Below are 12,461 nucleotides of genomic sequence, written 5' to 3' on the forward strand. Positions count from 1 at the left end.
CATCAGAATATTAGAATGACATGATGCTATTTGCCTGTGTTCAATATCAGAGAACTTGTGATTATAAGTCACTGCACATGATTGCATGTACTTATGTGATACCCTGCAGTTGCTAAGTTGGAAAAGAGTTGATGGCAGTGTCATTTTAAAATAAAGTTGAGTTGAAAAAATCAGTTGGAGGAGGGACAGTTGTAACTGTGGAGAGAGGAGAGCTGGGGTGACGCCATTACACAGTCTGATGTCAGGTAGCCACTGAGGGAGAAGCAGGGGCTGCGCTGTGAAAGTGCCAGGGCGGCCAGACACCTGTGTGCGGGTAGCACAATGTAGCTGCGGCTGTGTGAAGCGGAACTGAGACATCACGCTTGGCCCCCTCTGTGTCTGTGAGCGTGAGGAGGCAGGACCTTGGAGGCCTTGCTTCCCTGAATAGGCGTGCCTGAGGGAGGCGGTAGAGCTAGCAGGCATCCCCAAGAGGCAGGCTCTCCCACAAAGGAGGCAGGCAGTGGGGCAGCCGTGACAAGGAGGGAAGTGGCTTCCCCTTTGTGAGGCTCTAAGCTGCTGCAGGGAATCAGTGACCGCATCCAGACAGGTGTGTAATGCCCACCACTCAGCCATACAGTGGAGCACACATCCCTTCAGCTGATTGCTAATATAAGCTACTGACTTATACCCCATTCACACCGCACAAATAACCTGGTAGTGACTAGGTATATTGCCGGGTCGCTGTGTAGTGTGAAAGGGGTCACTGACGAATTCCCGGGTCACCTGACCCGGTAATTCAACCCAGGAATAATGAAGGGTTATTCCCGGGTCAGGTGCAGTGAGAATGGGTTGTCGGGTTGATGCGACCCGGGACCCGTTCACAGTATAGGTAGAGGCGACATGGAGATGATCTCATCTTCCAGCACTGCGTCTGTACCCGCCCCTGATGCCGCTGCGGTCCCCGTCCCCGATGGCAACCCGACTGGGCATATTGCCGGATCGGGAAGCCAGTGTGTAAGGATCCAATGCTGGGAAGGTCCCGGTTCCAATTCCTGGGTGCGACCAGGCATTGCAATGTGAAAAGGGTATTAGTAGAAGACTATACCAGCTGCAGACCCGTTCCTCAGCCCCATTATACATCAGATCGTCTGTTGCCTCACAGTGTGCAGAAAAATAAAAACTTGTAATATCCTCCAGCCTTACACACTGCAGAACTCTTGTCACATCTACTGATAGCTGTGTAGCCCAGCAGACAGAGCTCAATTGTTAGTTTAGGTTTACAAGGGTATCTAATTAGCCACAGGTAATTGTATCACCGGGGGCTATCCTACTAGCCCCAATGTGGCAGGCTCCTCCCCACGATGCCGGCACTTATCGTGGATCATGCTTCTGGTGCCTCAGGCATCAGTAGTGGACTGCAGAAGTTGCAATAAATTCTGCTTTGTCAGTATGTGTAGTGACAGGGTGCTACTGTGGCAGTTTATACTACGTTTATGCATACATGCACTAAATAGATTTGAGATACCAAAAATACCTCTGTAATACTTTTAAAATATATAGGATTCGGCGCTTATAGTTAATATTAAACTTTCATCAGCAGCCGTCTTAGGAGGGGAGTACTCCACCCTTGTTAAATGAAACACAAACAGTTAAAACAGTGCTACTAAAAGAGTTATTTATTTAGCTCATCAAAATTAACAGAATCCAAATAATACCACACCTGCCGGGAGGAAAATATAAAGTATAAATATGTATTATATGTATTTTCCTGCCGGCTGGTGTAATATTATTTGGATACTGTTAATTTTAATGAGCTAAATAAATAAATCTTTTAGTAGCACTGTCTTAACTGTTTCTGTAATACTTAACTATTCACACACATTGATGCATACTTAACAAATATGTAAACCTATACATTGTTAAAACTCTTGCAAATCAGTTTGGTAGCCAAACTTTGCTATTTGCTGTTTACCTCTATGGGGTATATTCAATTAGGGTCGGATCCATTCCGACATGCATTTGTTGGAATGGATCCGACAAGGGCTATTCAAATCCCATCTCAATTTTACTTTAAAAAAGTAGAATTGAGATGAGGGGGGAGAGCCGCTGGTAGACAGGGGACAACCGCGGCCAGCAGTGCTGCAGGAGTATGTGTAATAGCCACCAGACCTCACGGCAGCGTCCACCCGGCTCCAGCAAGCGGGACCTCACTTGCTGGAGCCGGGTGGACGCTGCCGTGAGCGGCGGCTATTACACATCCTCCTGCAGCGCTGTGCTGTAGCACTGCTGTCCCCCGTCTGCCCAGGCTCTGCCCCGTCTGCCCAGGCTCTGCCCCGTCTGCCCAGGCTCTGCCCCGTCTGCCCGCGGCTCTCCCCCCTCTCCTCCTCTCAGGTCCCCCATCTCAATTCGACTTCTTTTTAAGTCGAACTGAGATGGTCGGAAACGGGGCCAAAACCTGTCTGATTTGGCCCAGTTTCCTGCAGAAGTACGCGAATCGGCAGCTATACCACCCATTCACGTACTATTCGACAAGTCGAATTCCCAGACTTGTCGTATAAAAATGCTCAGGACTGAATAGGTCGGAACCCCTTCCGACCTAAAAAAGTCGAACACTGACGTCTTTTCGACAAGACGGCAGTTTCGTCCCTAATTGAATATACCCCTATAGGTGGTCAAAGAAAATTAGGGATGCATCCGGTTGTGAAGTGCTTTTGCGATCACGCTTAATTGAATTCCCCCTTACACTAAATGTGTGATGTATTTTGACCGTAAGTTGGCTGAAAATTGTGTGTATTTTGCACTAATAAATGGATGTACTGGGAGAACCAGGCTCCAGCATTATGCCTGTTTCCTACTTTGTGAAGCAGAACCTCTGTAGCAAAGAATGTTGATATGGTCCTAATGCTGACATTGTGCATGCCGACATTCAGCACAGCTTTTTTTTCTATTGCTAGAGCCCTAACCACAGCCTAATCCTAGCCCTAAACCTAACCCTATGTACTGCCTACGTTCAGAATGTAGACCTAATATGACTACTTATCTCTCTCTCTCTCTCTCTCTCTCTCTCTCTCTCTCTCGCTCTCTCTCTCTCTCTCTGTGATGGGTGGTCAGACTTACAATATGTCATTATAAGGTCTTAAATCAATAAGAAAAAAAACATTGCACACATGCACAGTACTTTCTCACTAGTCGTGTGATACTCTGCAATTGTGAGGTATCATTTAAAGACCTGTACCCATACACACATCATATGCTGTCATATTAATCTATTACTTTACAGGTGATTCTGATGACCGTCATTTTGTGGCCATCGATATACTACTTAAATTAAGCCATTTTGGAAAAAGTCATAGACGCCAGTACCATTTTAAACAAAGCTGATTTAAAAAAACAAAATAGAACCCCACAAATGAGCAGTGTGTGTGGGGTGGGAGGGAGACATTGTGAGAGTGGACAGCTGGGAGACACCACTATGCAGACTGAAGCAGATAGAGATGAGCAGCTGAGAGGTAGAGTCTGCAACAAGTACTTGAGGATCAGCGTTGAGAATAGGGAGGCTAATTCCAGGATTAGCGGGATACCAGGATTACCAAAATGGCTGGATTTGGGTTTTGCGGGATTAGTTGGCGCATGCACGGTTTTGGTTTTATGCCGGGCAGTGCTGGACATCAGCAGCACTCTGCTCAGACGGTGTCCGGCTGTGTACGGCGTGATGTCAGAAAGGTCCTGCTGTGCGTCCTCATGCCAGCCTGCCCCTTCCTACGCACCCGCCCGCTAAGCAGAGAAGGCATGCAGGGCCAAGCAGCCGCGTGGCGTATCAGACTGTTGCACTTTCAAACTATGTCACACATGTCAGTGGCGCCTGGAAGGGCCACAAGGCGGGTTCATCACTGCTGAGGGTCAGGACACGGGGAGGCGATTTAGGATTGAGGAAGTGCACTGGTGGTATGGGACGGGTATCCTGTGCTGTCCTATGATTTCTGCTGCTGCCTGCTAGACTAATAAATAATATATTTGTTGATCAAGTCAATCCTTGGTATCCTGGGGATTGAGAATTTTTCAATCCTGAATCCGCTTCCCTTGTTGAGAAACCCTGGTTTACACCATTCTCTTTAATCTACCGTGTCTAATAATGTACACTGAATACATAATAATTTGCTGTCTTCTGTTTCAGTTACGGCTGTCACAGAAAATGTGTAAAAACAACACCCTTTATTTACTTAGGACAGTCCTAACACTGACGTGAAAGGGTGCTAACCTACTTGTAAACGAGACATGACACTGGTTAATTGTGACTCAAACCAGTGAAATAAGTGCATGCTACTAAATACGCATCAGACCATTTTTCCTAGAGATGTGCCCATGCTTTGCATCTGTGTGTAATTACTCCATGCCATAACAAACAAATAGGCAAAAACTAAAAGTTCACCTATTCTTGGAGCTAAATTTTTGGTCTATTTTTGGGAAGGTACACAACGTTTCGTATTCATCTGCTTGGAAAAGCTAGCACATTTTTGGGGCTATACTAAGTGCATGAAAGTTACTGGGAAAAATAATGGAATATGTGTGTTTTAGGCTTTTATGCCTGCTTTTTCTTGTATTTTATTTTATGGATTATATGGATTTCATGTGTGAATTTAATCTAAAATCTTTGTTGGTAGTTTAGGAGTATTTGGGAAGTGTTCTTAATATTAATTGTTCTGGTTACTGATTTAGTGATGCCATGTAAGTTGCATGGATATATTCTAAAGCTCCAGTTAACATCTTTCTATCTGTTTGGTGACATGGAAATGGAATTGTTATGCAGTTTCACAGAAAATAGTGCATTTTTTAGTTTTTTGTTTGCTGAACATATGCTATTTTCTGGCTCATCATAAAATCTTTTTTTTACAAGGGGTTGTGCTGACCATTTATAAACTCTAATAAAATACATAGGTACAAGAATATACAAGTTCTAACCCCATGTTCCCTCAAATGTCTCTGGTGATTGAAAGGTAAAATAATTTGTTGCCCATTCTCTATTACTTACTACAGAAGTTCTCAAACGCGGTCCTCCAGGCACCCCGACGGTCCAGATTTTGGGTATGACGGCTCTAGTGGCAATTAAAATATGGCAGAGAAGAGAATAGTCAGATTTAGGCAAATCGGTGGGGTATACATTAAGAAGAGCTAAGGAAGGCAAGCTTATGATATGTACTTTAAAAACCTTATCAGCTAAGGCAAAAACTTTTCTCGAGTGTTCGTATGATAGGACAACTCCAACAAACATGAAAAATATCACCTGGCTCTGAACAATTACGCCAACAGTACTTAGACTGAGAGGGCCATATTCTATGCCACTTAAGGTGTGTACACATGGTGAGATTCAGGCTAACCCCGATTCTCACTATGCGATAGGGGCTAGGTCGGTATCGCAAGCACATAATGACTGTGCTTGCAATACTGACTATTTTAGTGCAATTTTGGCTAAGTGTCAATTTTGACTATCTTTTCTATGAGATACTCAAAATTGACTTGCCTGCACAGTCTATCTAGGCTTGCGAAGCCGACCGTGCATCACATCGGGATCGCAAGGTGACTTTCACCTTGCGATCTGCACTACCTTTTCTTACAATTTTGACTATATAGTCAAAATCGTAAGAAAAAATCTCACCATGTGTACACACCATAAGTCTGTGTAAGATGAAAATCTATGCCGCAACCTATATTGCATATCCAGGTGGTCGTAGCATTGAGAGATTTGATGACCTGTTAAATAAATCGATTCCCACTGCAGAGTAGTGAATGTGATTTGTCGATCTGTTTCCCACTGTAGTTACATTCCACGCTTTAAGTGAATCAGATATAGCTCTTGAAGTATCAGACACTAACGGGCACAAGTGCTTAGGATTCCAGATGAACTCTGATAAGGTAAATTGTGGTTACAAAGCTCTCTCCAAATTCCCAAGGTTTTGTTTTAAAGTGTAAGGCCCAATCACTTTTCTGCGCCACCAAACAAGCGTAGTCATTTGTTAACAAATCAGACACGTCTAGTCCTCCCTAATGTCTAGGGCACTTTATGCGGCGATAAGCAATCCTAGGGGTCTTACCTTTCCAAATATAATGCAAAATGTATTTATGGATTGGAGTAAATAACACTTGGATACTAAATAGGATATTGTGTGGAAATTATACATTAGTTTTGGAAGTATCATCATTTTACATGCCACTAGTCTACCAAGCCAGGAAACTTCAGGACCCATCCATTTTTTTAAAGACTAGAAACATGAGTGATAAGGAGGTTGTAGTTAATCTCTGCAGAATCAGGCATTTTATTGGGTAAATTAATTCCCAGGTAAAGCAGACAGTCTGCCTTCCAATGGGATTAAAAAATGTCCACACTGTTTCTTCATAGAATAAGTTTCCTTTTTATTATCCATCATTTTTCATTCTGTGTCAAGTACTATTTTAACATATGCCTACATCTGGTCGAACTGTTCATTGTCATTTGCTTTGTTTCATGGGACTTTCTGTATTTGTACTGTACATATATGTGTACTATTAATGGATGTATATTTTGATCTTGTCAATAAAAAGTTTTGTTTGTTTTTTTAAAAGGGATATAAGACGAGCTAAAGTAGCACTAGGCACACAGAAGGGCAGTTCTTCTGTTTGAGTGGTATTTAATTTGTTGAAAGAGTTGTTGCTATAAATGATCAATAACTCTATGTAGGACGGCTAGTGACAAACACTAAGATGTCGTCCACAAATAAGCACAGTTTATGCCTAGTTTCAGCTGCAGTTATACCAGGGAAAGAAAATGACTTTTGTGTAGTCACAGCAAGAGGTTCATTAGCCAATACTTACATTAAGGCCATTAGAGAGGGCACCCCTGTCTTGTGCCATTTTGATATGGGAAAGGGGAGGGACAGAAACCTATTGCTTAGAACTGGCAGTTGGGTTACTATAAAGTGTGGATATAGACTATAATGTCTCCCTGTAAACATAAGACGGAAAGTGTAGCCATAGTAAAATATCCAGTGCAGGCGATAAAGCGCCTTTTCAGCGTCTAAAGAAAGCAGGATAGATTCCTGCTCTCTGTTCGTTAGTAGTTCTTCCAAACTGAAAACTCTACAGGTGCTATCAGAGGCTTAATGGCACCCGACAAAACCCACCTGGCCCGTATGGATAAACCGAGGGATCAACGGAGACAGACGGTTAGGTATTAATTTGAAATACAATTTAACATCAGTATTTAAAAGGACGATTGGCCTGTATTTCGAATACAAACATTGGTCCTTCCCTGGCTTAGCTATGGTAATGATCTGAGCTTCCAACATCTCAGCGAGTAAGGAGCCCTGTTTGGTAGCTTCGTTAAAAAGCATATTGAGCGTTGGAGCTAGCTTAACAGAAAACTGTTTACAAATATAATTAGTATATCCATCTGGGTCAGGTGCTTTTCCCATGGGAAGCGCTTTAGTAGCATGTAAGATCTCTCCTTCAGACCAAGGAGCGTTAATTGTATGTAAATATGTAGTTCGTAATTTAGGAAGGCATAAACCCTCTAAAGAGGAGATAATTATATCAGTGGGTTGTGAAGTAGTCGATCTCTATCTGGATTGTATAGTAGCCAGGAAAAGCATTCGCTATATCTGAGGGGTTTAACAATTTCTGCCTATCAGGTGAATTAATAGTTTTAATTCTATTTCTAATCTGTCGAAGGCAAAGTTTGCAAGCTAAAAGAATTTACCGGATTATTGCCCAAAGAGTAAAATTTCTGTTGAAACTTGGTTAAGGTGCTACGCATACGGGACATACAGTACTGGAGACCAACTCCCTCATAATTGAGAACTTGTCTATTAAAGTTTAGGTTGAGGGTACAATATAAATAGATAGTTGTTAGGCTTGTCCTCAAGTGCTTATAAAAGTATGAGCTATTAGTTCATATTGTCATCAAAACATTTTAGATTGCAGCCCACATCACAGATCCTTCAAGTTGCAGTTCAGATGTGTTGCACTCATAGCAGTCATCGAGGCTGGCCTATAAGCCATACACAAAATGCCTTATAAATTAGGTGATGCATTTCTATAGAGTAAGGATTGTATAGTACATAAATGTGGCTCTTATCTAGTGTAATATCCATGATTATACAGTCAGTTGTTTTTTTCATGAGTTGTGGCCTTTTTTTTTCTCTCTTTAGTAACTAGTGAATCTTGGTGTCTTCATCTGGAAACAAAATGAGTGATGTTCAGGCCACAGTCGAATTTTCAGTGGAGCTTCAAAAATTCTACAACGTGGATTTATTTCAAAGAGGGTAAGTACAATCATATTCTGGCTTGTGACCTGTGCCCCACTTTCTTTGGACAATAGCTTCATGTCAGCCAAGGGACATGTGTGTAGTCACAAACTGTTTTCAAGCTCTCATCATAGGTTACCTCTCAAAATCCGCAAACTGCACCCATATATTTGGCGACTTTGATTTAAATCCTGTTTTAACTTGCTGTTGTTATTCTTTTGTCATCTTCTCACATTTCTCACTTTCTTTATCATATATAGGGTGATATCCAATTAGAGGTGAAACAATATCAGGTGCGAAAAATGGCTGTTTTTTGCACTTTTTTTTCCTATGATTCATCGATATTTTTTTACAGGCTATCTAATTTGGTCGCCTGTAAAAAAAAAACAATACATTGGGGTATATTCAGTTGAAGTTGAAAGCTGCCATTTGTCGAAAAGACGTCAGTTTTCGACTTTTTTAGTTCGGAAGGATTTCCGACCTATTCAATCTAACCCCAAATTATTTGACAAGTCGAGGAATTTGACTTGTCGAAAAGCACGTGGATCGGTGGAATAGCTGCCGATCCGCGTGCTTGTGTCGATTTTGGCCCCCTTTTCGACCATCTCAATTCGACTTTAAAAAAAGACGAATTGAGATGTGGGAGCAGAGACAGGGGAGGGCCGCGGGCAGACGGGGACAGCAGCGCCGGAGGATGTATCACAGCCGTCGCTCACAGCAGCATCCACCCAGCTCCAGCAAGCGAGACCTCGCTTGCTGGAGCCGGGTGGACGCTGCCATGAACAGTGGCTGTGATGCAGGAGCAGAGATGGGGAGAGCCACGGGCAGACGGGGGACAGCAGCGCCGGAGGATGTATCACAGCCGCCGCTCACAGCAGCGTCCACCCGGCTCCAGCAAGCGAGACCTCGCTTGCTGGAGCCGGGTGGACGCTGCCGTGAGCGGTGGCTGTGATGCGGGAGCAGAGATGGGGGAGACGGGGAGAGCAGCGCTACAGCAGCGTAGCCGGAGGATGTGTCACAGCTGCCGCTCACAACAGCGTCCACCCGGATCCAGCAAGCGAGGGCTCGCTTGCTGGAGCCGGGTGGACGCTGCCGTGAGCGGCGGCTGTGACACATCCTCCAGCTACGCTGCTGTAGCCGCTGCACTCTCCCGTCTGCCCGCGGCTCTCCTCCGTCTCTGCTCCTGCATCTCAATTCGACATTTTTTAAAGTCGAATTGAGATTGCATTGAATAGCCCAAGTCGGATCCATTTCGACAAATGAATGTCGGAATGGATCCGACTTCAATTGAATATACCCCATTATCTCCCGAAAACACACAGGTTCAGTGAAACCTCTGCGTTTTTTGGTAGAAAGAGCCCCGTTTTCGCAGAAAATGGGGCTGTTTTGCGGGAATTTGATTTTGCCTGCCTGAGGCAGGTAAAAGAAAATCCTTGATAAATCATGTCTCGCGCTGGCTTATCGTGGCTAATTAGATAGCATCCGGCTGGACAATTAGCCCCGGTAAATTACCGGGGCTGATTGGATATCCCCCATAGAGGGGAATTCAGTTACCTGCTATCTGTTTTCACAGTAAAGCATTGCAGTACGTTGCCGTTTTAGAGCAAAAAAGTTTTCGGGTTAATTCTAACAGACCCAACCTGCCCCTTCCCCTCCTGTTTTTTTCCGTATGAAAACACACATGATCTTGGATAATTTCCTGGATCCATGTGTTTTTTTCCGGAAACATGCCACTTATTGGGAATTTAATTTCTCCTGCCTCTGGGTAGGCGAAACAAATTCCCTGCAGGCTATCAGGGATAATTGAATCACCCCCTGAGGAGCGATAATTTACCACGGCTAATTGAATTCCCCCCATTACGCAAATTTATGTCTTGGTATTCTCTAGGAGCAATATGTAATAACCTTCTAGGTGCAGACTGGGAATTCCTGCAAGGCAGCCCGTATTTTTAAAGTGGCAATCATTTACAAGGCAAAACCAGGTTTGTTTTGCATTGTAACTGATTGATTCTTTAAAAATACGGGCATAATCACAGAAATTCGTAAAAAGCCAGCTTACATATTGGCCCAAGTCTGTAAATATTTGTGACTCTTTAAGTAATAACAGAGCAGTTGTGAGCACACAAGCTGTGATTGCTGCCTGTAATGAGCATCTGTCCTCATATCACAGTACACAGTCAGAAAGTCAACAGTATGCCTGAAATACTTAGATTGAAATCAGTTGCATCAATATAAGACCTATGGAAACGTGTAACAGGAATCAGAGGTAAATGCCTGAGTGTGTGTGGTCATCTTCCGATGATAGTAATAAGCCTTGGTTGTGCCAGAACTAATCTGACAGCGCTGCTGAATTGGACGGTGATCATGTTAGAAGACGTTTCTTCAGCGGTTACTGCTTTGTGTAGCCAGCTTGCATACTCATTTGATTGTTGTGCTTTTTTTTTTTTTTGTAATCTTTTTAGGTGTTAATATGGTTTTTAAGTAATAACTGGATAAGCACTCTATCTGTATATTATAATATATGTACTGATTAAATGCACTTTTCAGATGTAGAAAGACGTGAGCAGCATAGGATGTGGTTCTTTTATTTCTAAATCAATACAAGTTCCTCTTACAAGTGAAAATATAAACCACAGTTTGTTACTATAAACAGGGGAACAAAATAATGCTGCTATAATGGGAACTGCAAATAAGGTCCCCCACTGGCTACTAATCCTCGGCTCTGGTAGTGTCCTTAGAGTCATTTAGTCTGCGGCACATACATTTGTTTCATTATTCTTTTGTAAGATTTTTGTCTTTAGAGAACAATTAGGAAAATGTAATCAACATCAGTGGTGATCATAATGTAAACCAAGAATATCTCCAACCTCTTGCTTCATTGCTGTGATTGTGCTAAGAGAGTGCCATTTTTGTTTGCTTGTTTTTTTATTTTTCCCTCTTGCATTGAGACGGAACAAAATTACATGTTACTTTTTGCGATATGTCATTTTACATTGCCACTTTTTTCACCTTATTACTTAGCATGTACATTTTTATATTTTTAATAAAAAGGTGGGAGACAATAACTAGCAGTTTATTCCACTTCTAGATCCCCTGTATATGGGCAGGTCAATTCTCTAGATAAAGCGGCTAGCTCCGTGTTGGATTTGGTAACGTGAGTTAAATCACAAATGGTCCGCAACGTCTGCCCACTTTTTTATGATAGACACAACTATTCTAATCAGGTGTTGAGCAGGAATGTACATAAAGTTTATGCCATAAATGCTGCAGTTTGCAGCTGGTTAAGTATGAAACTGCTTGATCACTGGTTGATGTGTATGAGTGCCTGCATTGCAGGCAAATATCTTAAAAACAACCTCTTTGACCCACCCTCAAGGTTTTGATTATTGTCCACCTATTCAAAAGCCTTATGGAAAGGAATTTCTGTTTGTAAAATAAAATAAAATATTTTTCACATGTCCTGGCCTGAACTGTGTCTGACTCTTTTACACGTATATTTATGAAACTTACTTGCCACTTGCTTATATAGCACTTTTTGACTTGACTCAAACCTAAGACATGAAATCATATCTCTCTCACTTCTCCAAATCAGGGCACTATAATTTGTGTTCTATAGTAACTTTGTCGTCTCTTGTACTTGCACTCACATACTGTATAGTATGGTTTCCGTGCGGTCCATGGAAAGATTATGTAATGCAGGGCATGTGACATGTTACTGTTTCTTGGTTAAGCAAATGCTTTTTGGTTTGCAGATATTGTTGATATGGAAAAACATGCAATTTTTTTCAGACCTGTTCCTTTTACTGTTTATACTATTTAAACTGTGTTGATTTCTTTTAATTATTCTCCTTTTCTGTCTGCTTATTATGCTTTAAAGTTCATTTTCATATCCCTCTCAATTGACCACAAATTACACCATGTGTGTTTCTCATTTTGATCTATTAGTATTTGATCCCTTTTATTAATGTAAATTAGGCAGATCAGGCTGTGGCTTTTTATTTTTCCTCTGTATTTTCTTAACAATCCATGTTTTCATTGATCATGCCTGATTTGTGTCCCTCCTCTCTACCATGTGCTACCATATGCTTCCTTTTCCCACTTACATTTGTATTCTTTTATTTCCACTATTGTGCTGCAGAATACATTGAGAACTACAGTAGCTATTGGGAACAGTAATAATGATTAAACCGATGAGGTGGGTTTGCA

General features: G+C 42.3%; 1 protein-coding gene across 12 annotated transcripts in view; it reads left to right on the forward strand.

Moving 5' to 3' along the window:
• FAM135A (family with sequence similarity 135 member A) overlaps positions 1–12,461 on the forward strand; it is a 325,004-nt gene that overhangs the window by 107,794 nt on the left and 204,749 nt on the right. For 6 of the 12 annotated variants that reach the window (XM_063916769.1, XM_063916768.1, XM_063916780.1 and 3 more), the window contains one exon: positions 8,160–8,273. In XM_063916769.1, the coding sequence (XP_063772839.1) occupies positions 8,197–8,273 (77 nt within the window). In that variant the 5' untranslated portion in view covers positions 8,160–8,196. The other 6 variants (XM_063916772.1, XM_063916771.1, XM_063916773.1 and 3 more) reach the window with 5 other exon arrangements.

Source organism: Pseudophryne corroboree, chromosome 4 (genome assembly GCF_028390025.1).
Source record: "Pseudophryne corroboree isolate aPseCor3 chromosome 4, aPseCor3.hap2, whole genome shotgun sequence".
Classification (NCBI taxonomy): domain Eukaryota; kingdom Metazoa; phylum Chordata; class Amphibia; order Anura; family Myobatrachidae; genus Pseudophryne; species Pseudophryne corroboree.